This window comes from Camelus bactrianus, chromosome 14 (genome assembly GCF_048773025.1).
Source record: "Camelus bactrianus isolate YW-2024 breed Bactrian camel chromosome 14, ASM4877302v1, whole genome shotgun sequence".
In the NCBI taxonomy this organism is placed as follows: Eukaryota; Metazoa; Chordata; class Mammalia; order Artiodactyla; family Camelidae; genus Camelus; species Camelus bactrianus.
In genome coordinates this window covers 42,243,286-42,270,073 of record NC_133552.1, presented here as the reverse complement: position 1 = coordinate 42,270,073, position 26,788 = coordinate 42,243,286, and the positions used below count along the sequence as shown (strand labels likewise).

Genomic DNA, 26,788 nt, shown 5'->3' with positions numbered 1-26,788 from the left:
TTATAAATAATTTGAAGGATCAAAGTTACAGACTAAAATTATTCGTATCTGTAAATGGTACTAATTCCAACCAATGGGAGAAACCACAGGGCACTGAATAATGCATGTATGTAAAGAAACTTCTAGAAACTAAGACAGAACCACTGAAAAGAACAGAGGAATAATCTCTGAAGATCGCACAGAACAGGAATAGTACCTATTCCCACCAGCCAAAGTAAGAAACCGATCATTCATAGGACATGGGGTAGAGCAATCAAAAGACTTTGGTCTCAGTGGTGGGGGAAAAATTAGCCTTAAGATGAACACTTCTTTTCTTATACAAGCTTAAAAGCAAGACTTGAAAGGGTCAAACATTTTCCAAGAAACTTAACCATGTTTGAGAAAAAAAGCTTACAAAAACTATAGAAATCGCAGAATATTTAGCTCTAAGGTAAAATTCACAATGTCCGGCATCCAGTAAAAGATTCGTAGGTATGCAAAGAAGCAGGACAATATGATAAACAATGGAATAAATCAATTTAACTGAAACCAATCAAGAAATGACACAAGAGCAGAATTAATAGATAAGGATATCACAACAGTTACTGCAACTGTATCTCATATGCTCAAGAAAATAAAATTTGAAAAAGTTAATTAGAAACCTGGAAGACACAAAAAAGATCCAAATTGAACTTAATGAAAACTATAATACCTAATATGAAAAACACAGTAGACTGGACTAATAATAGCAGATTATACACTGGAGAAGAAAAGAATAGTGGACTTGAAGATTGAGTAAGAGAAATTATGCAAAAGGAAAGGCAAAAAAAAAAAAAGACTGAAAAAAAGGAACAGAACATTTGTTCTGTTGTAGGACAACTTCAAGCAGCCTAATATATGTCTCATGGGTCTCCAAAGGAAAGAGAGACAGAAGGATAGAAAAAAATATTTGAAGAAATGATAAATGAAAAAATTTCAGATTTGATAGTCTTATACGTACAAGAAGTTTGACAAAACCCAAGCATGAGGAACATGAAGAAAACAATAGCAAACTACATCATAATCAAGTTGCTTTAAAGCTAGTGAAAAAAAGAAAATCTTAAAAGCAGCTAGAAAAATAAGACATATTACCTAGAAAGGAACAAAGATAAACATGATAGCATATTTCTTGGCAAAAAGAATACAAACTACAAGAGAGTGGAGAAACATCTTTCAAGTACTGAAAGAGACAGAGAGAAAAAAAGTCAACCTCGAATTCTTTACCTAGGGAAAATATCCTTCGAAACCAAAAAGGAACCCAGCAATTTTACTCTAAGGTGTATGCTCAAAAAAAATTAAAATAGGTAGTTAAACATATGATGCTTGTCCTCAAATGTTCACAGCAGCACTATTCACAGCCAAGAGGAAAATGACCCAAATAGCCATCAGTGGATGAAAGGATAAACAAAACGTGATACATCTAGAAATTTGCTGAGAGAGTAGATTTCAGGTGCTCTCACTACACACATACACACAAAAGGTAAATATGTGAGGAGATGGATATATTAATTAGCTTGACTATAGTAACTGTTTCACTATGTTTATAAATCTATCATGTTATACACCTTAAATATATATAATTTTTATTAAGAAATAATTAAAAGTTAAATGAAAAAACAAAAATAAACATTCAAGCTGCAAAATAAACAGATTCCCAAAAGGGAAGCACAAGAAACATAAGAAAAAACAGATAACTTAAACTTCATCAAAATTAAAAACTCTTGTGATCGAAGGATCCAACAAGAAAGCAAAAGCCAACCATAGCAAAATAAAAGAATGGGAGAAAAAATTTGCAAATCATTTAGCTAACAGGGCTTAATATCCAGAATACAGAAAGAAATCTTATGACTCAACAACAAAAAGACAAACAACCCAATTTAAAAACAGGCAAAGAACTTCAGCAGACATTTATCCAAAGAAGATATACAAATGGCCAAAAAGCACACAAAATAATGCTTAAAATAATTAGTTACAAGGTTAATGCAAATCAAAATCACAATGAGATACCACTTCACACCCTACTAAGAATGGTTACAATTAAAAAAAAAAAAACCCAAAACAAAAAATAAGCATTGTTGAGGATGTGAGAAATTAGAACCCTGGACACTGTTGATGGGAATGTAAAATGGTGTAGCTGCTGTGAAAAACAGTTTTGTGGCTCCTTAAAAAGTTAAACACAGAATCACCATATGACCCGGCAATTTCACCCCTTAGGCATTTATGTACTCTTAAGAACTGAAAATGGGTGTTCAAACAAACAAAAATAACTGCACATGAATGCTCACAGCAGCATGATTCACAATAGCCAAATGATGGAAAGAAACTACATGTCCATCAACTAATGAATGGATAAACAAAATGTGACTTGTTTGTACAATGGAATATTATTCAGTCACAAAAAGGCATTAAGTACTGAGAGATGGTTCAACATGAAAGAACCCTGAAAACATTACACTAAATGAAAGCAGCAGACACAAAAGGTCACATGTTCCATGATTCCATTTATATGAAATATGTGACACAGAAAGCACGAGTGGTTTCCAGGTGCTGGAGGTGGGGAGACTGGGGAGTGACTGCTTAATAAGGCTACAGGGTTTCCTTCTGGGTGATGAAAATGTTCTGTAACTAAATAGGATGATGGTCGTACATTACAAACAGACCAAAAGTCACTTAACTGTACAATTTAAAATGGTTTAAATGGCACATTTTATGTTACGTGAATTTTACTGCAATAAAAAAGGAAAGAGTGAATGCTCAAATGCATACTTTCTGTTTCTCTGGCCTTAGTAACATAACTGAGAAATATGTTGTAATCTTTACTTTTGTTAATAGTCAGAAATGTAAAAACAAAACAAACAAACCAAAAGAAGGTATAATAACTTTTGTAACATACAGAAGCGAAAAGAGTTCACCATCAGCAGACCCGCTCTTGAATGGTTAAAAGAAGTACCTCAACCAGAAGCAATATGATGCCCAATGGAAGTTTGGATCTACACAAAGGAGTGAAGAACACCAGGCATGGTAACTCCTTGGTTAAATGTAATACCTTTTCTTCCTATTATTAAATTTCTTTAAAAGATTATCAACTGTTTAAAAATAATAGCAATCTTGTTTGAGGCTTATACATGTATGAGTAAAATATATGACCACATGAGCACAAAGGCTGGGCAGGGACACACGGAAGTATTTTATTTTAAGGTTTTCATACTATACGTGAGACAGTAAAATATCACATGAAACTGGACGGTGTAAGTTAAAGATACATATACTAAAATCTCAAGGAATCACTGTAATAACAAATAGTTATGGCCAATAAGCCAACAGTGAGACAAAACGGAATAGTAAAAAATATTCAATTAATCCAAAATGAAGCAAGTAAGAAAAAAAAGAGGAAAAAAGGATAGGTAGGAAAAAAAAAAAAACAAATAGCAAGATAACAGACTTAAAAATAACCATATCCATAAACAAATTAGATGTAAATGTTCTGAGAAAGCCAATTAAAAGCCGTATTTTGTCAGACTGGATAAAAAAGCTGGATATAACTGTCTATGTCGCCTATAAGACAACTATAACAGAATAACAGGATAAAAGTTAAAGGACGGAAAAACATATACCCTGTTAACTCTAGTCAAAAGATGTGAAACTTTTAAAGTAAAAACTAAAAAATAACACCACTAAGATACACTGGGTTCATGATCAGAATATTCATATTATTAAAATGTCAATTCTCCTCTTTTCACCCATAGATTCAATGTAATCCCAATCAAAATCACAGATAGCTTTTTTTTTCTTGGTACAGATCACCATAGAATTCATATGAAAATGAAAAGGACAGGGAATAGCCAAAATCTCTGAACCTAAACAGAGTTGAAGGACCAATACCATCCAATTTCAAGACATTATAAAGCTATAGTAATCAAAAAGGTGTGGTACTGACATACAGACAAAGAGGTAAGTGGAATGGGGAGGAGGGTACAGTTCAGTGGTTAGAGTGCATGTTTAGCATGCACGAGGTCCTGCGTTCAATCCTCAGAACGTCCATTAAAATAACTAACTAAATAAATAAACTTAATTACCTACCCTCCCCCCCCAAAACAGTGGTAACTGGAACAGAACAGAGTCCAGAAACAGACTCACACATAGAGGATTCATTGATTTTCAAGAGTCTTTTCAGTAAATGATATTAGAACAATTTGGTTTCAATATGCAAATAAGTGAATTTCAATCTATATCTTTTTTTCTAAAAAAATTATCATTATTATTTTTTAATGGAGGTACTGGGGATTGAACCCAGGTCCTCGTGCATGCTAAACACACACTCTACCACTGAGCTATACCCTCCCGTTGCTTTATATCTTACACACTATACAAACATTAAAAATGGATCACAGACTTAAAACTATGAAAGATCCATAGAAAAAAATGACAAAAACACTGTGACACTGGGTTAGGCAAAGCTATTTCAGATATAACACCCAAAACACAGTCCATAAAATAGACAGGATAAAAACTGCTCTTCAAAAAATACTGTTTAAATATGGAAAGATAGAGCGTGGAGCAGGAGAAAATATTTGCAAATCATATAGCTCATAAGAGAATTGCATCTAGAATATATAAAAAATGCTCGAAACTCAATAACAAGAAAACAACCTGATGTAGTGGGCAAAAAATTTGAACAGACACTACTCCCAGTAAGAAAAACAAAGGGCAAGGAAGCACATGAAAAGATGCTTAACATCGTGAATCATTAGGGAAATGAGATACCACGACATACCCATTTAGGTGGCTAAAATGAAAAAGACTGACCAGATCAAGTTTTTGCAAGGATGTAGAGGAACTAGAACTTTCATATGCTGATGGTGGAAATAGTTAAGTGGTACGAACGTTTGGAAAACAGTTAAAGGACTGTTTCTTAAAACATCAGACATCTACTGTATGATCCAGCTATTCCACTTCCAGGTACTTACTCCAGAGAAACCAAAGCATATGTTGCTACAAAGACTTGTATATGGATGTGCATATAGGATTTATTTATAATAAGTAAAGACTGGAAATAACGCAAACGGCTATCAACAGTTGAATGGATGAAAAAGTGTGGTGTATTCATACAACGGAATGTCACTCAGACTTGAAAGGAAATGAACTACGGATGAATCTTGAAATAATTACACAGAATGAAAGAGGACAGATAAAAAAAGTAGTGTGTGTGTGTGTGTGTGTGTGTGTGTGTGTATAATGCATATAGTGATTCTATTTATATAAAAGTTTAGGAAATGCAAACTAATCTACAGTGACAATGCAAATTAGTGCTTGCTTGGGGAAAAGGATGGGATGGGAAGGGTTGGGAGAGACTGTAAAGGGACACAAGGAAACTTCTGCAGCAATGCATGTGCTCATTATCTTCATTTTGGTGATAGTTTCACGGGTAAATATGTGTCAAAAGTTATACTGTACACCTTAAATATGTGCAGTTTAGTGTATGTCCATGATGCCTCGATAAAACTGCTATAAATGGAATATTTACTTTCACTTTGAATACTTTTTAGCACTTACATTCTGGTAATTCATTTATGTGTAATCTCAGACATGTTTTGAATAGCATATAATGTAATGTTAATTCTAATATTAGTCATTTGAGTTTCATCTCTGTATTATTCTCAAAAATCCAAGCTGGTTTAAATATTTAACCTGCTCCAAAGAATACAGGTCCTTAGAGACTTTCCTCTGTTTTTTCACCATCTATCTGAGATAGAAGCTATCTAATACTATCATCTTTCAGCTAATTGGTTTATGTAATAAATTTTCAATTTAAGCAATATAATTTTTGTGAGGCAGAAAAAAAGTAAAATCTATGGGCTATTTTAAATGATAATACTTCTTTTTTCGATCTTAAAGGGAAACTATATACTACAGTCAGAATAAACTTTTTAATGGTTACTGATTCTCCATATGCCTAATGAAAAATTTCAAACATACACAAAAGTACAGAACTGAACAATGAACATATATGTACCTGTCACCAAGCTTCAAACATTATCAACATTTTGAGACTCTAGTTTTATCTATGAGCCCTCCCCTCCAACTTCTTAAGGAATATTTTAAAGCAAATTCCAGGTATCATACTATTTCACATCATAGATATTTCAATATTTACAACTTCTAATATAAGTCAACAGCTTTTTAAAAAATTGCTTCATACAAAGTTAATTATACTCACTACAAGAGCACTTAATTTCTTACATTTCTCTCCTACAATTTGTATAGGAGTGTGTAACCATTTAGAAATTCCTATTTCAATTAACTGAAGTGCTTAGGAAGATGGTTTTTCAAGAAAGTAATGGAAAGACATACATACAAACTTACATACATTTGTAAAGTTTTACAAATTTTAGTATTTTTTAGGAAATAGTTTTGATAGGTTATTCTGAAATTAAAACAAACATGAGTGATCTATAACATATGAACAAGCAGAGGTTCATTTGTTTCTTTAGTCATTCACTTATTTATATATCCTTCCATGGTTCCACACCCAGTGATGTGCTGGGGCGGGCTTGTAGCAGTTTGTGAGAGATGGCTGGTAAAGTTTTAGTTTTGTGAGCTGGTTGTTAAACATCACTATTATTAAGAATTATTGAGGGGAGGGCATAGCTCAAGTGGTAGAGCACATGCTTAGTATGCACGAGGTCCTGGGTTCAGTCACCAGTACCTCCATTAAAAAACCAATAAATAAATAAACCTAATTACCTCCCCCTCACCAAAAAAAGAATTTAAAAAAATTTAAAAAATTATTTAAGATTTATAATAAAATGCATCTTATTAAAAAAAAATCAAAATAATAGAAAAACTCAATAAATTTCTTTTTTTAATGGTGATGCTTAGGATTGAACCCAGGACCTTGTGCATGCTAAGCATGTGTTCTACCTCTGAGCTATATCCACCTCCACAAAAAAAAACTCAACAATTTTAAGTAATCTATTCTCTTCAGTTTACATGTCTACTGACATTATTTTTTGAATTTTTTTTGGTGGGGGGGGAGGTAATTGGTTTGTTTGTACGTATGTATGTATGTATGTATTTATTTAATGGAGATACTAGGGATTGAACCCAGGACCTTGTGAATACTAAGCAGGTGCTCTATCCCTGAGCTATATCTCCCCCTACATGGCTATTTTATGTGTGGTGGAAGTATCATGTGTGCTACTGAGCATCTTTACTCTCTGTTCAGCAATGCTATGCTGGAGGCCTGAAGTTAATCATGGTGGGAATATTTATGCCGTCGATATAAGCAAGTATTACAAATTAGGGCCATCCCTCCCACCCCTGCCTGGAGAGCCAGTTGTTAACACTTGCCAGCACAACACTGCTTGCTTCCATCCTGAGCATTAACTAACTCTGAGTCAGGTACTGTAGTAACATGAAATATTTCTTGTCTTTTGAAATTTGAGCATCAAGATGCTAATGTTACAGCATTAAAAGCACATTAAATAGAGGACACTATAAAGACCAATATGAACAGGTCCGTAGGAAAACAAACACAGAATACATGGTATGTATTCATAATTTTTAATACACGTTCTTAAAAATTTCTTTATTATAAGATCCAAAATATTAACACAGAAAAACTTGTTATGTTGAAACTCAGGAGATAAAAGGAACACTAGGGAGGAGGCATCTTTGGTTTGAATTGTTTTATCACTTGAATTTCAGAAGTACAGAAAAATGTAATTAGATGTGCACTTTAATAATAAGAAGACTGAAAATACTATGTAAAACATATATATATATATATATTCTTTAAATGACACAATGCTAAGAAAATTAAGAAATATGAATCTGATTTTTTAAAAAATACATAGTTTAGGAACTATCATCTACCAAAGCATGTGAGGGCTTAAGTGTAGACCCAGTTAAATGTGTTTAATAGATAAGTGATTTTTCATCAAAGAAGTCAAAAAGCAAATCTATTTTGAAAACGAGGTTTTAGTTAAAAACTTTAAATGACACCAAAATTTGCCAAACTTGTTTTGCCAGTTGATATTCTCTGAAATCAAAGCTTTGTCTGTCTAGTCTGCATTTATATTTAGTCTGGGCATTTAATCTTTCTTTTGATCTCAGTTTTGCCATACACTGTAAGTTGTTTTCTAAGGCTTTAACGTTAAGTTAGTTTCAGAGATTGTAAAGTCATTTTGTACCAGCAAACAGCTTACTTGAAAACTGTTCAGAAAATACACAAAGGAGTGACAAGGAATTAAAATGAACACTGTGATTCTTTATATGTGTTCCTTTTGTTGAGCTTACTTACCTCTTGTGAAAGCTGTGTTACTTGGTTCTTTTGATGTTCCAGGTCCTTTAAAACCAACGAGTTTTGTTTTTCTAACTGGAGCACTCTTCTTGCCAAGTGGACACTAGGTGAATGAAATAAGAAAGTTAATGCTTACAAAGGAGGAATTCTATCTAAAATAACTCCAGTGTGTCTGTGTGCTTGAAAACCGACTTATCATTTCCTAAAAATACTTCAATGTTAACAGGAAAAATATGGAGTCGAATGACATTTTCAGGTGTCAACAGTGGAAGACCAATATCCCAACAACTCAGAATTTTGAAAGTAACATTCAAAATCTGCATAATAATGAAACTGGGCTATGTTGATTACCACAGTAATAGTTTCTAGCCCTTGCTATAAAACTGGAGAGTTACATTATGATACTTGCTTGAAAAGACCACAGGAAAGCAATTTACAGTGTTTCTCCATTTTTATAAAAATTTCCCATTTACAAACAAATAAGGCAATTAGTGGAAACACTAATAAGGTTGCACTCTGAAAAGCATCAGTGTTTACCTCAGACAACATAATGCATTTTCTAATATAAAACACAACTGAACAGATTTTCTATTGAAAACAGAGGTGAAAAAGATGTATCAAAAATGGAGACATGTCTAATAGTAAAGGTAAAAATTCTGTACTAAAAGAAATCACTAAAAGATTATTTGTGGATGATCACAACTTATTGTACTGAGTATACCCTTTAGTATTTAAAAATCACATTAAATGTAAAATGTCTCAATTCCACTTTTAAGACACAATTTTTAAAAAGGGGTCAGCTATAAAATCATTCCTTGTAATCACTGGGAGATAATTCTGTAAAAAACTGCTAATAATGCTGAGAAGGTCTGTTGCTCCAAAGCCCCTCTCTGTAATTCCAAAAACCTTGAAATTTATTATTTATCACATTCATGTTCTATGAGTTAACATATTATTCTCTGAACTGCAAAATCTGTAGAATCCAAGAAGATGGAATGTTTTCCAATGATAAGAAGTAAAATATTTTCATTATTTCAATGGAAATAATTCCGCTGTATTTTAAGTATTTCCTAACATCAGATAGAGGAACACAGAAAAAATCTGAAAAAAATGCTCACTATTACCCTCTAAATCTATTTCTAAGAACTTGTTACTCCAAGTGAAAAAGATGAGTTCATTTTTTATACAGTGAATTGGGTAGCTTATTTAGACATGCTCCATATCTAAATTTCTGTCCTTTCAACCGGCGTAAGATTTTTACCTTAGTAATCAGTTGAAGTTAGAGATAGAAAAGACACAGTTCCCATTTTTGACAATCTTTTTTTTTTAAAACTAAAAAAACAGCTTTACTGATATAAAATTTTCTTGATATTTAATTTACAATACCATGAAGCCCACTAATTTAAAATGTACAATTCAATGGTCTTTATTATACTTAGAGTTGTGGAAGTATGACTATAACCTAATTTTGGAATATTTTCATTACCCCAAAAAGAAAGTTTGTTAGCATTAGTATCACTCCCCACTCTCTCTGTTCAGCCCCAGGGAACCACTCATCTACTCCCTTCCTTCATAGATTTTTAAGGTGTTTGCGGTTTATGGCTATGCATTTCCCACTTCCCAATCTGAAATATGCTAAGTTCTCTAAAATTTGACCATAAAATAAGAGAGATCTTCAACTAAAATGTCTTAATGCTAATTTTATACTACATTAACATTTTTAATCTGTTGACTTGTATGCTTGCAAACATCAGTATTTTATATCATTAGCTCTGTTTTTTATTAGGTTAATTTAAAAACCATTTGTAATTTTCTTTCTCATCTCTGATACATGCTAAAATAAGTCTTTTGATCTTTTTGTCTTCCATAGAACTCAGCATTAGGGTCTTTCTGTACATGGCAATTTCTCAATAAATGTATGTTTGTGTAATGCTCAGTATAGGACAAAGAACCCATCAAATTCTGTTACACAGAAACAGTTATGGATGAGATGCAGTGGAAGGCAAAGGATGCATGAAAATGAGATGCAAACGTCACCTATTACCAACATTTTGAAGGAGATAATAACTTGAAGATATCAAGTTTAATAATATTAAATAGCTTATTTGGTTTGGGAACTGCATAATGCTCTTATGCAGATATGGTGTGAAACCACTTATCAATGGAAGATAACACATGACACAAAACACTGAATTCAACAAATTCTTAGTATGCTGGTGCTTAAGCCCTAACACCACAAATACCTCCTTCTATTAAGAATTTCCCTGATTTTGGTTGGGGGAATTCTGAGTGAGAAAAATCAACTCTAAACAGAAGGATGGTATCTAATGATTTCTTGAAATTGCCCATAAATGTGTTCTACAAGGTTCTGATCACTAGCTTACGGCACTATTTTACTGAAAAAAACTTTCTAGGAACTGATGCTGATGGGAACGACTGTGACTATTACTATGAACGTTGATATCATTCATGATGCAAAGTGGTTAGAAAGTGAAAGACACTGTGGTACAACTGGTCTCCAACTGACACACGGATCTGTTTTAAAAGTTCATTTCTAACTCAGTTGTAAGGATAGTGGAATATATCTCCTCATAGATATATCAGAAATGGTATTAGAGTTTTCAAGTTGCCTTTAACAACCCATTTAGTCCATGTTCTAGAAAACAAGAAAAGAAAAAGAAGAAAGAAAGAATACAAGAAGAAAAAATAATATTGTGAAATCTTTTTCTTTAAAAAATGAATTATCTGAGCACACAGAACACTCAGGAAAAACAATAAATATAATTTTTTATCATTATAATATTTGCAATTAAAAATGATAAAGAGAAAATTAGCATTTTTTTCTCCTGGAGCATGAGTATCAATGACTGCAAAAAAGCAGGTTGAATTCGAAGAAACATATTCATTAATTAATTCAATAAAATATTCATGAACACTTTCTTTTATCAAACTTTATTAAAAGCTTGTAATCTACATTAGGCACTGGGAATATACAATTTCCTCCTGGAGGATCTAACAGTCTACTGAGGAAGATTAGGCAAGGAAAGAACTTACTGTAGTATGCTAAATGATATGAAAGGCCACACTGAGGAATGAAAACTAATTCTAACTAATGTGGTGAAGAAGCAGAGAAACAGCATCCTGGGTAGAGGAAAAAGCGTAAGTGAGGCATGCCTGCTGGAGAACACTGTAAGCAGCATGGTGTGGATGGATAAAACAAACAGCCCATGATAAGGGTGAACCTAGAGAGATCTAGGCAGGGATATATGATGAAGGCTCTGTATGACAAACTGAGTTTGAATTTCATCCCTAAGTTGGCTAGGCATGACATGAACAGATATGCACTTGAGAGAGTCCTCTGTCAGCACCGTGGACAATGACTTGGAGGAGGAAGATTTGATCCAATTAGAAGGTTAAGGTCACAATGTAGGCCAGAGGTCTCCAAAATTAGTTATGTGCAAAATAATCCACCAAAGCATGGGACATTTTATTTATATTTATTTTAGTATTATGTATCTTTAGGTTTTATTTTTCAGTGTAGGTTTTATGATATAATGTATATAATATACTATTCATATGATAGTTTGTGAATATCATCTATAAATAAATATATACATATCAACATTGGTGAGTGTATGCTAAATTTTTTTTCCCAATAGGGATTCACATCAAGAAGTTTGGAGACCACTGGTCTAGGCCAGTTTTGTTCAACAGAATATAATGCAAGCCATGCATGTAATTTAAATTTTCTAGTAGCCACATTAAAAATTGTACAAAGCCCTTCCACCTCACGTGATATCAAAAAGTTAACTCAAAGTGGATCAAAAACTTAAATATAAGAGCTAAAATGATGAATTCTTAGAATAAAACACAAAAGTAACACTTCATGAACTTGGATTTGGAAATGGCACCAAAAGCATAAACAACAACAACAAAAATTAGATAAACTTGTCTGCATCAAAATTTTGTGCTTCAAAAGACACTACCAGGAAAGTGACAAGAGAACCCAAAGAAAGGGAGAGAAAGTTTCAAAATACATATCTGGTAAGGTACTCTTATAAGAATATAAAGAACTCATACAACTGAATAACAAGACAATCCAATTAGAGCATTTACAACAGTGCCTTGTCTGTCAAAAGTTCTAAATGACTGCATACACACATTTTTGCACTTCTTATATGGTGATTTCCTTAGAAAATGTAATGACTGGGTCAAAACACATGTGCATTATAAATTTTCAGATATTCCTCTTGAAAGGTTGTACAAATTTAATTTTTATGAACTAGAATAAAAGTTCTCCAGGGATAGAAATTTTTAAAAATTTTGTTCTCTACTGCATTCTGAGTGCCTGGAAAAATACCTGATGTGATAATAACCTGTTTTGTAATAAACTGTTGAATGAATGAGCTTTTACACAAGACCTCCTGCTTCTTTCTATCCTAGCCAACACGGGGCAGTATCAATCTTTAAAAGTTTTGCTAACCTTATATATAAACAATAGAAGCGCATTTTTAAATTAAATTTGTGAGGTTAAACATCTTACATGTTTGTCAGACATTTGTATTTCTTATTTAATGAACTGACGTTTATGTCTTTTCCCTACCCACTTCAGATCTTACCTACAAGATTAACTCTATTCTATGTCTAAATTATCTAGGTCTTCTATAATCTCAACTGAACCAACCTTATTTTTCCTTAATATCTACTCTGCTTAATGTCCCCCAATATGTTCTGCGTATTCGTTCTACTGCACCTCCGTTGGTCCTCCAGTCTGGAAAAGATGGGTTATTCCGCTGATTGGCAGCCTAGCTTTTTCTGGAAGGCTCCCTTCAAGTGCCACTTCCTCCACTTGCGACCACGCCAACTTTCACTGATCTCTATTCCTCTGACTGACATAGTCCAGCACACAATACAGCACTAAATTGTATGTTTTTGGTAGTTTCTTGATAGTCTTTCATGTGTGTTCATTTTTTCTCCTCCAACAGATATAACTTAAATGAAGACAGGAGTCTTATACTCTGTGGTGTGCGCTGAATACCGTGGGCACTTAATAAATCCTTCCTGATTGATTCTGTTTTAAATGAGTTTTGCCCAAAGCCAGAATTTTGCTCAGATAGCCAGAAACCATACTCAAGGTTTCAGAGTCTCAGTATTAAAGCACAACTAACGCTCAACATCTAAGCACTGAACTAGTTAATAAGAAAGGGTATAAAGTTAATAAGGGAAGACAGCAAATGTCACAGGTTCCAATTCTCCTCTTCCATATTCCAATCTCGTAAATCTTTAAATGTGGTATATGGTTGTGGTAAGTTGGTGTTACGGGTGGATTCTGTTTAGAAATCTGGGATATTAGAAGTCAGAAGAAAGGAGGGGAGTTTAGTTTAACTGAAATCCAAGGCAAGGCAAATGAAGAATTAATTGCTTAATTCTAGCTGAGTTTATGTCTCCTTAACTACAATACATATACAATAAAAACAAGTCTTCATAATGAGTAGCCATGGATACAATCAGGGAAAATGACTTCTGCTAAAGTGCGGTTGGCTAGTTGTTTAGTAGGTTCATTTCTTTCTCTCTCTCTCTCTTTTTCTTTCCCTTTCTTTCCTTCCTTCCCCTTCCTCCCTCCTTCCTTCCTTCCTTCTTTCCTTCCTTCCTTCCTTTCTTTCCTGCCTTCCTTCTTTCCTTCCTTCTTCTCTCTCTCTCTCTCCCTCTCTCTCTTTCTCCCTTTCATACTGTCTCCTCAAGAAAGCGCTGCTTTTACAGGCTATCTGCTGAGACACTAAAGTAGGCACAGCATACAACTCTTCTTTGTAATTATATTAACTGCCATGTGATTTTTACCTGTACCAAGATCAAGTCTGACATCAACTAGAAACTAATACCACAGGAGTAGTTTTGTATTTAAATTTTAAACTAAAATTTCACCTATTACTGGTAAAATTATTTCCCCAAATTACCTCTTAGCTCTCTCAGTACCTCTTGACTCCAAATAAGTTATTCTCTTGCATCTGTCAATGGCAGTCAGTACTTCTGATTATCACATACAATTTCATGATAGCATCGTCCCGCCAATGTGAATGTGGCCAACTTCCATTTATATCTGAGATGTTTTTAGCACAATGGAGGACTGATTGATGCTCTGTCCTGAGTCCTTCAATATTGGTATGGTTCTCTCAGTATTGCCAAAACTCTAAATAAATAAGTGTATGTACTTAGCTAATTAGTTACTTGGTCTGAAATAACATTTGGCTTTTTGATCTTTTTCAGTTTTAGCAGGTCAGAGTTCTGTCTCTATTAGCATGGCATGGAAAATGGGTTCAAAAAAAGGGCACATGGGCCAGAATGATTTCAGCTTCAGAAAGCATCAGGTTGGTCGCTGCACTGCCTGCTTTCTTGGTAGTTACTGAGGACTAAACAGTGGTGTCATTCTGATTGTCTATAGTTATATGAGCCTTTTTCTAGTTTTTCTATAGGTTTTCACTTTCAAGTTGATCATGAATAGATTAGTAGTAACTTTTCAAAGGATGATTCCTAAAACTTTCAAGTTGATCATGAATAGATTAGTAGTAACTTTTCAAAGGATGATTCCTAAAACCAACCCAAACGAAATAAGCATAACTCTCCCTAAGGACAAAGATGAGAACACATATATGTGTCAATAAAGGAGAGGAAAACAGAATTTCATTATGAGCAAAAGTTTGTTAGAGGCAATAAAAGCTTCTGTTGCTTTAAATTTTCCTTTATTATAAAGCTTAGTCTACTGTGAAAGTTTCAACTTACAGCTCTTTGTAAAACTAGACAGAAACTAAAACAAAAGGTCAATAGTATGCAGTAAATCTTGCAATTTCTAAGGTTTAAAAACCTTCAGAGAAGTCTCCATGTTCAGATCTGCCAAAACAAACTGAGGAGCACACACTGAGACCACGTCGGTGCCTGGGTCTTACCCATTTACTGTCACAGGTTAAAGAGCATCACCAACACACGTAACCAGAAAATCCTGTTTGCTATTTTCAAAACAATCACGACCGAAACAAAAACATTACTTCAGATTTTCAAGTTTAGTCAAGTCAAGAAGAGTCTATTTTATTTTAATCTACTTTAATTGTATAAACCCTTTTAACTTTCTACAACTTTGTACATCAGGAAGTTTAATAGAATATGTAGTGATCGTTCATATCTCTATTGAAAATCCAAAATGTGAGTAATCTTATTTAATAATTACAGTATGTTTAAGATACACTGGGAGATATTTTTCAAACTAGGTTTGAAATACTGATTTTGCTACTTCTTTATAGGAAACTGGCATTATAATCCACATCTTAAGAAACTGATTAATATCAAAGAAAGTGAATCTCAAAACTTTGTGTCCAAGGGCTGTCTCTACTAATTATTTCAAGAGTTTTCATTAAAGTTCTAAAACAAAACTGTTTTTTAATACTTTTATTTTTATTATTTTATTATTTTAATGGAGGTACTAAGGAATGAACCCAGGACCTCGTGCATGCTAAGCATGTGCTCTACCATTGAATATATTTTCCTCCCCTCAAAACAAAATTGTTTTTAATGAAAACTCAAATTGTACCTTGTTAACATTTTAGGAACACTGGCTTTACCTCTAAAATCAACTATGCAATCAATCTACTTTAAGAAACATCAATTGAAGTAACAAACTAATATTTACTGAACACCTACTCTATGCCAGGCACTGTGTGCTGAACTCTGAATCTATTTTTTCATTTTAGTTTCATAATATGCCTTGGGGAGCCACAGGCAGCTAATGAAAATTTTCAGTGGCTACCTAATTTATTAACAGCCATATGTCACTCAAAAATTGAAGGTCTAAAACTGAAAGTTTTGGATAACCATAAACATTATCTTTTTGAAGAATATTCAATGACATAAGAAAATGTTCAGGGTGAAATTTTTAATTTCAAATGTGAAGAATTAAATATAGATTCTCTCTCGAAGGTTATACTGCTTTCATGGAGATCTTCTGTGCCATTGGTCAATTTTGTGCATACAGTAGGCACTCAAAAGTTTTTGAATGAATGGGCGAAGGAATGCTTGTCCTCTTTGGATATCTAGACTTACTTTCTCTTCACTCAGTTTAGGTGACCTGAGAAGCACTTCCTCAAAATAACCCTCTGGTTCATCATGAGAAGAATGCCTGGCACCAGCTGGTAGGAGATATTAATAGCGTGCCCATTAGGCACTTGTTCAAGGCACACAGATAGCTCAGTGATAAAATCTTTAGAAATATTTGGACAGTTAAAATTATTCAGAATATGAATCAGTTGTGGGTCCTTAAATCTTCACTCTAAATATTAAGAAGTTAACATCTGTTTTGGAAATTCTGAAAAAAAATTGTAAGGTGGCAGCAATAATTGTTTTAAATTTTAGAGGAATGCAGCTTTGGGGAATAAGGAAAGAAAGCTTACAACAGAAAATTTTTTTTTTTCTTGTGATAAAGATTCTTTTGAAGAAATCAGATGCTAAAATGGAGAACAGAATGGACTTTTTCCTTCAAATTTCAATTTTTAGTATTTTACTGATCATTTGCCACTGATAAAGAAGTCGCTTGCCCACCAAACTACATTTCTGTTCCTCCTTTGGCAACATAACGCTCAAAAACAGAGATACGCTGAAAATGACAAAATATCACCCTTAGTGACCTTTGGAGGGATTTAGGGGAGAATGAGAATGGAAATGGAATGCGACTATAACTGGTTTTTCAAATAATACATAATTTAGAATTACTTGCATCTTCACTAAACAGAATTAACCATTCCAGCTACAAACTGATACTTGGTAGTCATCTATCCCTGACCTAATTTTTCCCCCCAGATATTTAGTATAACCAGTAAGAAACAGAAATTCTAAGCATCCTTTTGTTACTTCTCATGAAATATCTCTATATCTTACACCACTTTAGATAGCCAGAGACGTGTTATTCTCTGAGCCATTACTTCCAAGTTTCTACAAAAGTATTAGAATTAAGATACAGTATTTTTCTTAGTGTTTAATGCCTCTAAATGTTTAAATCAACTCATATAAAAATAAAAGATAAACAAGCAGCTTATCAGATACTCAGATGAAGAGACAATTCTACTAGGTATCTTACACCATCCTAGGTAGAGACCATGGAGAACAAACAAGAATAAGATCTCGTTCCTGACCTTGAGGAACTTCCCATCTAGCTGGGGAAACAATATGGAAGGCAAGAGCTAATGAGATAAGACCAATGTTCTACTGGGTGGCATGTGGAAAATAGATGTTTATAAGCAGAGAGACATACCACTCTCATTCTGAGCAGAGAGGCAAGTAAGGCTGGAGAGGTAGGGCCCAATGTAAGGGCTTAGAAGTCTGACAAAACATTTGGATTTTTATGGTAGCAAACGGAGCTGTTTTTGCAAAGCAGACTGAATTTAGGTGGGAGAAAGGAGTTAGGAGTTACATCAACTAGAAAAACCAAATAACATAGGTACAACTTTCTCTTAGTATGTACTCTAAATAGGAGCTTACAAAATAACTAGTGGATCTTCTAAAAATTTTCTTGGTCTTCACAAAGACTTTTTATACTTTCAATCATATCTATATGTTCTCTCTCTCTCTCCCAATCTCTCTCTTTCAAGTATATGCCATGGAAGTTAGGCAGGTGAATAAAAAAAACAAAAGAAAAAAAAAAAAAGGAAGCACAATTCATTAAATCTAACCTGAAAATGGTTGGTACAAAAACATCTCTAACTCACTTGAAATTGAGGTGAAAATAAATTTAAAATGGTGTCATTATCACTGAATGCAATTCTAGGAAAATTCTAATATACACTTACATTCTTCCGAACATTAAACTCACTTAAAAATACATGAAATGCAAGATTATTACTTACTGTGTTTTATTTTGTGAGCAATTTAATATTTATGCAGACTAAGAATAAAGTAACTTTTTGTCACTCTGCTCAGTATGTTGTCAAAAAGCATAATGTAATTACATTGAGCTTGAATAGATAAGTAAAACAAATGTATATTGATTTTACCTTTGTTTTAGTCGTCTTCTGGCTGTTGTGGGAACATTAGCACCATAGCCATAGGAAAAAAGAACCCTTTCAGCCTCATCTTCATTTTCAACTGGAAAACATTAAAGTGTACGATGTGAAATATGTTTCTTCTTAAAAAGCAAGGCAGAAGTGAAAATAAAAGAGGTCATAAGAATGAATTAGGGAGCATAAGAATACAAAAAAGGCTAATGCATAATCTCAAACAGGCCACTTGTAAGTACCAACATATTTCTTAAAGAATATGCTTACTTGGATTTGTTCCATTTGTTTTTAAAAGGTGTAAGGAATTGTACCCTATGACATGTTAATTTCTTGTTATAAGGCATAATAATACAGTTGTGTTATTCTGAAGATTCAAAGGCTTTTTGCACGAAATGTATGTTCTGTAATTATGAAAAAATTATGATAACATCAATTTCATTACTTCCCTTCTTGATAAAAGAAATGACTATTTTTATTCAGGAAAGACGTTCATTATTTTATCAGAATAACACCTTTACCCCAACTTGCAATAATAAAATCCTGCATTGAAGTAGGCTATGCTGTAAAGAAAATGTACAGTCCGAAGAAAGTATTGATGGCCTTTTAAAAAAAATTACAAAAAATTCAGCAACACCATTCACTTATAAATTTTGCTTTTTTGCATTCCCCAAAAGAAATTTTAACTAACAGGTTAACATCTGGATAAAAGTTTAAATGCAATGTCAATTTTACTGTAAGTTGGGATTAAAAAATACTTAATCACAGGCAGTAAAATCTAAAGGTTTACTAGCTCAGTTTAAAGCAGTGACATATAACAATTTTTATAACATTATTCATCAATAACCATTATTTTAATGCCACAAAGAGAAACCTACTTTCAGAAGTGCTTCAGGTTTAAAACAAAGTCACACATTTTACATTTCTAAGTGAAGCTAACTATTTGAAGGCCTATCACTATAATAAGCACTTATCCATTGTCCGATCCTTCTGTAGTACAGGAAACATTTTAGAAATATTCGTTAAGTGTTTTCCTTCAATTTTGGCCCTATTTTTTACAGTGACTCAAGAGAGGTAGGATTATCAGTTATGAGGGATATGTGGAACCAAGAGATGCTATATACCATTGCCAATAGTGTTACCAGCTATCATGGCTCCAATCCAAGTTGAGTTCTCCAGTTCAGCTCTATCAGAACTAAGAGCTGGCAGTTAGACACCTATCTGACTCTTGTCTCTCTCAGATAGTTCTGAGTTCAGAGGAGAGAGGGGTAAATTTGGTTCACATCTCAATAACCCATCAGATATTGGTGAACAACTTAAATTTGAGTTTAATACTGGATTAATAACTCATGGGTAAACTATTCTAGTGGTGATTTAATTACGGAAACAATACATTATACAACATGGTAAAAGGTACTAAAGAGATAGGAACGTGTTTTAGAAGACAGAGCAACTCTATCTGAGTACCACGATTTTTCCCATGCTAGAGGCATTAGGCAGGTTTGGGGAGACTGAAATTCATAGACAAGGTGCAGGAAAGAACTGCAGTGTGTAAAGGCACAGAGCTGTGAAGTTTCAGTAATTATGAGACAAATGGCTAAAGTTAGTCTGGAGAATAATGGTAGTAAAAAGGCCGGCTGTGGGGAGTGCATAGCTCAGTGGTAAGAGCATGTGTTTAGCATGCATGAGGTCCTAGGTTCAATCCCCAGTGCCTCCATTAAACAAACAAACAAACCTAATTACCCCACCAAATAAAAAAATTAATAAAACAGTTGATAAAAAAAAAATCTTCCTGAAAAATTTTTTTAAAAAAAAGGCCAGCTAAATTCCAACTATGAATGGGACTAAAGTCCTGTTTGCTAGGCTAAGGAGTTGGAATTTTATTCTATAGTCAACAAGACGTCAAGAGAGATGAATACAGGTAGGTGACATGAACAATAGGTTTTGATGTTGATGCTGATATTATAGGAAAAAAATTCCAGTAATGGGAAAAGGATGGCCTAGATTGGTAGCACAGAGAATTCCTTACAGGTTATAGTAAGAATCCAATTGAGACATGGTCTATAACAACAATGGAGGATGGGGAAAAGAACTTGGATTCTAGACAAGTGAACAGGTGTGGAGGTGAGACAAGACACTAGATAGGATGAGGGAGGAATCGAGGTTGACAAAAGCTAATTGGGTAATTAGACAGACTTTAACCTTATTAACAGAATTCAAGAAAATTACTAAGTTTTAGGGAAGGAAGAGAAAATGTAAACAATGTTACATGTTCAATGACTACAGGAACTCCACACAGACCTGTGGAATCACTAGCCTATGGACAGTAACCGGAATTGAGGAAGCAGATAAGCTTATCCAGAAAGTAGGTAAGTAAGAATTGAAGAGGACAGGGAGAAAATAATCCCCTGGGAACCAGAAAGAGTTAGTTAAAAGAAGACACAACAAAAGCAATGGAGAAGAAACACTCAAAGGCAGGTGATTTAAGAAGCAAGGGAAGAGTTTTGAGACATGTGAGAAATCCTAGCAGAGGTCACTAGTAGGGTAAGGATGGATACCAGCTCTCTGAATTTGACAATTAGAAATCTGATTTTCTTTTTGTATTTAAATTTATTTAGCTTCTAGACCATACCTCTGAAAACTAAACTCAGATATACAAATAATATACTTATTTGATTACAAAAAGCAATTTGAGAGTAAACAGGATACTGTAATTTGCCATGGCTACAACTTAATAAATGAAGTCTAACCATATTCATGTCTGCTGAAATTAGCTGAATTAGATGATAATCCTTTGAATATTGTGCACACTATGTACTGAAAAAGAACGTTCTGTACCTACATCTTTAAAACTTCATTTAATCAGTAACTATTTTGCTGCCTTTATTAAAAATCAAGTATTCATTAAACAAGGATAGGAATATTCCAATTTCCAATGTGAGTGGACAGAAAAGAACCTAGTTTCTTGATCTTTCAAGTATAAGTAAATATATTCTCCTCTAAGATATTTTTGAGATGGTTTATACAATATCATAGCAAAAATTAATTTCTATATTTTTCCTAAATATTTTAAGAAAATATTTACACATCTGGAAAACTTGAAAGAAGTGTACACTGATATACTCAACATCTGGATTCTAAATTAAACATTGTACTATATTTATTTAAATACATCTATCCATTCCTATATCCACTCAGAAACCTTTTTTATGCATTTCAAAATAAGTCACAGACACCTGCCTTCGAACAGTTTAACATGTAAATCATCAACTATAGTTCAATATTACTGATAGTTCTTTTTTTAAAAATAAAATTTGCATATAGTGAAAGGTACAAATCTTGAATCTATCACTCATTGTATTTCGAAAAATATACACAGTTGACCCTTGAAAACATGGGTTTGAACTGCATGGGTCTACTTATATGTGAATATTTTTCAATAAATATATTGGAAATTATTTTTTGAGATCTGTAACAATATGAAAAAACTTGCAGATAAATCATGTAGCCTTGAAATATCGAGAAAATTAAGAAAAAGGTATATCATGAATGCATAAAATATATACAGATGCTAGTTTGTCCTTATATAGCATAAGGTGAGTAATATTTAATACAAAATTCATAATGTATTAGTTTACTGTTCTATAACTTGGCTTTCAAAGAATTACATTACCCTGTAAGTCTCTCTTTCTCATAACTTGAGAAGCTGTGTATCATCCTGTCATCACAAGTAAGTGTTTTTTTTTTAATGTAACAATATTTCCAATACTATATTATGAATATGACTGTAATAATGTATGCCATAACAATTTTATAATGATTCATTTATTAGTGTAGTGGCTGGGCTACCATGAAACAATCAGATAGATTACATTAGGCTACCAAGGAGCAACCATATTGATACTTCGTTATCCACTAAATAAAATTATTAAAATTGTGAATTTCTTCTTCATATTATCTTTTCATTTCTAGTGTTAGCAATAAACATAACATCTACAGTGTTTTGTATTATATAAGACAATACTAATAGGTAATGACAGACAATTCATCTTGTAAACAGATGATATAAATTTACACTATTGAGAAATACAGCACAGTACTGTAAATATATTTTCTCTTCCTTATGATTTTCTTAATAACATTTTCTATGCATCTTCAAATCGTCTCTCCGACCGACTTCTGCTTTCATCATCACATCACCTTCTTTCTTATAAGGACCCTTGAGATGGGCCCACCTGGGTAATATTACATCAAGACTTTGATGAATATTTTCCCCAAGGTGTTTTCTTAATTTGGATACAATTCATTTGTCAAATGTAAAATGGGATTACTTTCTCTTACTCTGTAGCTTGGCTCTTCATTTCTTAAAGATGGTTTTTAAAAGAGTAGAAGTTTTTAATTTTGATGAAGTCTACCTTGTAAATTTTCCTTTTACGGTAGTTGCTTTTAGGATCCTGTCTAGGAAACTTTAAGCTACCCTAGGTTGCACAAATACCTATGTTTTCCACTAACGGTTATAGTTTTAGCTATTGCTTGCAAGTCTCATCTCAAATTAATATTGGTGTATGGTGTGAAATAAGGTTGAGGTTCATTTTCAAAACGATGTCCAATTTTTTAGCACCATTTATTGAACAGACTTTCCTTTCTCTAGTTGAATGGTTTTGCTGCCTTTATTAAAAATCAAATAATCACACAAGTGTGGGTTTCTTTCTTAGTTCCTATTCTATTTTGTTATTGTATTTGTCTTTATGCCAGTAGTATACTAGCTTGATACTGTAGCTTTATATTATGTCTTGAAGTCAGACAGTGTAAGTCTTCCAACTTTGTTCTCTTATTTTTTTCAAAATTATTTTGCTTATTCTAGTGTGCATATGCTTTCTTTGCTTTTGGGCAAATAAACTGCTGGATCACTGGATAGGTTGTTTGGTATTATAAGAAAAGTGCCAGCTGTTCCACATTCTCACCAACATTTAGTATAGTATTCAGTCATTCTGATAGGTGTGTAGTGGTATTAATAAAAGCAGATCTTTTAATAGGTCCTTTGCATTTCCATATAAATGGAATACAAAAATGTTTAAAAAGGGATTATGATTGGGACATTGAACAGAATTCGTGATATGTCTCTTGGCATTTTAGTGGTTCTTCTTTAATGTCTCTTAACAATAGTTTGTATTTTGTGTTGTTAAATTTATTCCTAAATATTTTGTGTTTTTTGATACTACTGTAAATGAAATTGCTTTTTTTTCCTGGATGAGACAAGCCATTCTTGTTTTACTTTATCTTTACATAAATTGTCGACTTCATATACACATATATCTATTTATTCTGAAATTGCTTTTTAAATTTTTTTCCAATTATTTGCTTCTAGTATATTTTTGTGTAATTATTATTATAGTCCATTAAATTTACTTATCAGTGTTAGTGATTGTTTTGTAATCTGAAAATACAGTCTTCCTCTTCCTTTCTGACCTTTATACTTTTTTTTTCTTTCTTTCTTGCCTTGTTTTACTGCTAGGATACCAAATACAATGTTTAATATAAGTTATGAAAGTAGAAATCCTTGCCTGGTTCTCTTCCTTAAAGGGAAATAATTTAATATTTCATTATTAAGTATGACATTGGCTGTAGTTTTCTGGAGATATCTTTTATGAGACTGAGGAAGTTCTCTTCTGCACCTAACTGTTTATTTAGACAGAGGGACATCTGCAAAATTATAGAGATAAGATAGAGTATGGAACTTTCAAAATAACATGATATGACAGGGAATTGCAAGGTATGAAAAGTAGAAAGATAAATGAGTCTAACCATAAAAAAAGACATGCTAAGGAATTGGACTTTAGTCTATTTTAAGTTGATAAGGGCATTAAAGCAGGTGTATGATATGATTAAATCTGTATTTATAAAGATTATTCAGACTCCACTGAAGAAACTGAAGATAAATTTGGAAACTATTGCAGTTATCAGACACTGACCCTGGAAATTTTAAAAAAAGGGGCAATGATAGGAATGAAATAAAAGTTTTTCTTACACTGGGCTATTGATACAATATAGTCATTACAAGAAAAGGTGCCTCAAACAGAGTCAACCTCAACTTCAGTTGAAGTTTAAACCCACTTTTATAAGAGTGACATTTTATTTCTGACCTTTGAACAAAAATAATATACTGTAGCAAACATCACAGTCAACGGTGAAATGTTAATTTAAAATATTCCCTTGGCATCCAGAAGAACACAGGAAGATGGTAAATAAGAAGAAAAAAAAAGAGGTAGAAATTAAATATCAAAGTCTATAACACAGTGTGTTCAATGAATTTCTATCTGGCCTTCAAGACTCATTCAAATATCATCTTCCCTCTTAGGCATTCCTCACCTCCAACAAGAAACTAACTCATGACCTCTTCTGTACTTCCACTAAGAACTGCCCATCACTTGCTAATAGTACTTTAATTATCTGTTAAAGGTTGTCTCTCCTAGTAGACTAGACTTGGAACAGCTATATGCACAATATTGAATGAACTCCATATCCCCAAATCCTGGCACAAGTACGTACGTAATCACTTCATAATTGTTGAATGAATGAACTAAATAAATGAAAAGATAAAATCTACTATTGTTAACCCTTTTTATTGGGATCCCAACTACTGGAATTAAGATGAACTAGTTTTTATGATAAATGTTGGAGAGAGTGTGCAGAAAAGGGAATCCTCCTACATTGCTGATGGGAATGTAGTTTGGTGCAGCCTGTGGAAAATAGTATGGAGATTCCTCAAAAGACTAAAAATAGACTTACCATATGACCCAGTAATCCCACTCTTGGGCCTATATTCAGAAGGAACCCTAGTTCAAAAAGACACCAGCACCCCAAAGTTCATAGCAGCACTATTTACAATAGCCAAGATATGGAAACAACCTAAATGTCCATCAACAGATGACTGGATAAAGAAGTTGTGGTATATTTATACAATGGAGTACTATTCAGACATAAAAAAACAACATAATGCCATTTAGAGCAACATGGATGTACCTGAGAATATCATTCGAAGTGAAATAAAAAAAAAAAAGAAAGAAGAAGAAGACAAATGAACTCAAATATAAAACAGAAACAGACTCACAGACATAGAATACAAACTTGTGATTGCCAGAGGGGAGGGGGGTGGGAAGGGACAGACTGGGAGTTCGAGATTTGTAGGCACTGACAGGTATATATAGAATAAACAAGTTTATACTGTATAGCACAGGGAATATATACAAGATCTTGTAGTAGCTCATAGTGAAAAAGAATATGAAAATGAATATATGTACATTCATGTATGACTGAAAAATTGTGCTGTACACCAGAAATTGACACAACATTGTAAACTGACTATAATTCAACAAAATTAAAAAAAAGATGAATTAATTTTTAAAATATAAAATATTCTTTCAAATAAAAGTCACAAATTATATTTTAAGGAAATATACCAAAGCAGTTTTAGAAACAGTATCAGGTTCCTTGTGCTACCAGAAAAAACGCGGTGTGTGTGGGGAGGTCAGAGACTTACTTTCTGCAGTTTGCATTATTATTTCATCAAGCTCTTTTTCCAGTTTCTCATAAACGTCTAGCCTTGCCTGATGTTCAGAGTTCTGTGCTTGAAGTTCAGTAATGCGTTTTTCAGAAGAGGCTTGGAGACTATAAAATTCTTTAGTTAAAACCTAATAGTGAAAGAAAAAAAATTGCAATAGTAGAACTAAACATGTTAACAGTTATGACAAAAACATGATACAAAAATATTTTTTCAATGATTTAGATATGAAGAGAAAGTAGCTCAATTAAGATGACTGAGGAGGTAAAAAAATTTATTTCTGAGGAAAATAATTTGTTTTTAACTGAAAATTAGGAAGCACTTTATTACATAAATTGAAAAAAAAAAAAGAAAACTTAAAGGCTTACAAAGCTTTTAAAAATTATATATTTGCAGTATGTCCTTCACTTTTCAACCAGAGCTTATTTCATTTACCCTTATCATGGTTTTAGTAAGATTTTTGGCTTGCTGAATGTTCAAAATTCAAAGCAGCAAATCAAAATGTAAAGTTCTATATGGGGCAGTATCAGAAAATGCCTTTGTATAGAAAGAAAGAATTAAAAAGTTATTAAAAAGAGATTAAAAAGGTATGGAAATTGAAGTTATTCTGTGTAAGAACAAAAAAGCTTTTATTTTCCTACAGTAACTCATTGAAGGCATCACGATGCTGACAATAATGAATTCACTAAAAAAGGAGGCATTTCGGCATTTCTAGTGACAAAGAAATGTTTTAATGCTTAAATTAAATTCCAATTATCTAGAAAGTTTACTTACTAGTACAGACTAAATTATGGGGTGGTATTACACTTACCTCCTAACACGTGAGTAATGCAGCATTTCCTGAGAAGCAATAGAATATTATGGTAAGAATATGGT

General features: G+C 33.0%; 1 protein-coding gene across 6 annotated transcripts in view; it reads right to left on the bottom strand.

The window, feature by feature from the left end:
* Positions 1 to 26,788, bottom strand: part of PIBF1 (progesterone immunomodulatory binding factor 1) — a 172,621-nt gene that overhangs the window by 50,071 nt on the left and 95,762 nt on the right. For all 6 annotated transcript variants that reach the window (XR_012511732.1, XM_074378311.1, XM_074378312.1 and 3 more), the window contains 3 exons: positions 25,892 to 26,042; positions 18,352 to 18,442; positions 8,321 to 8,423 (listed from right to left, as the gene is read on the bottom strand). Coding sequence is in view for 5 of the 6 variants with exons in the window: in XM_074378311.1 (XP_074234412.1) it covers positions 8,321 to 8,423; positions 18,352 to 18,442; positions 25,892 to 26,042 (345 nt within the window). In the remaining variant the exon portion in view is untranslated. The remainder of the gene's footprint in view (positions 1 to 8,320; positions 8,424 to 18,351; positions 18,443 to 25,891; positions 26,043 to 26,788) is intronic.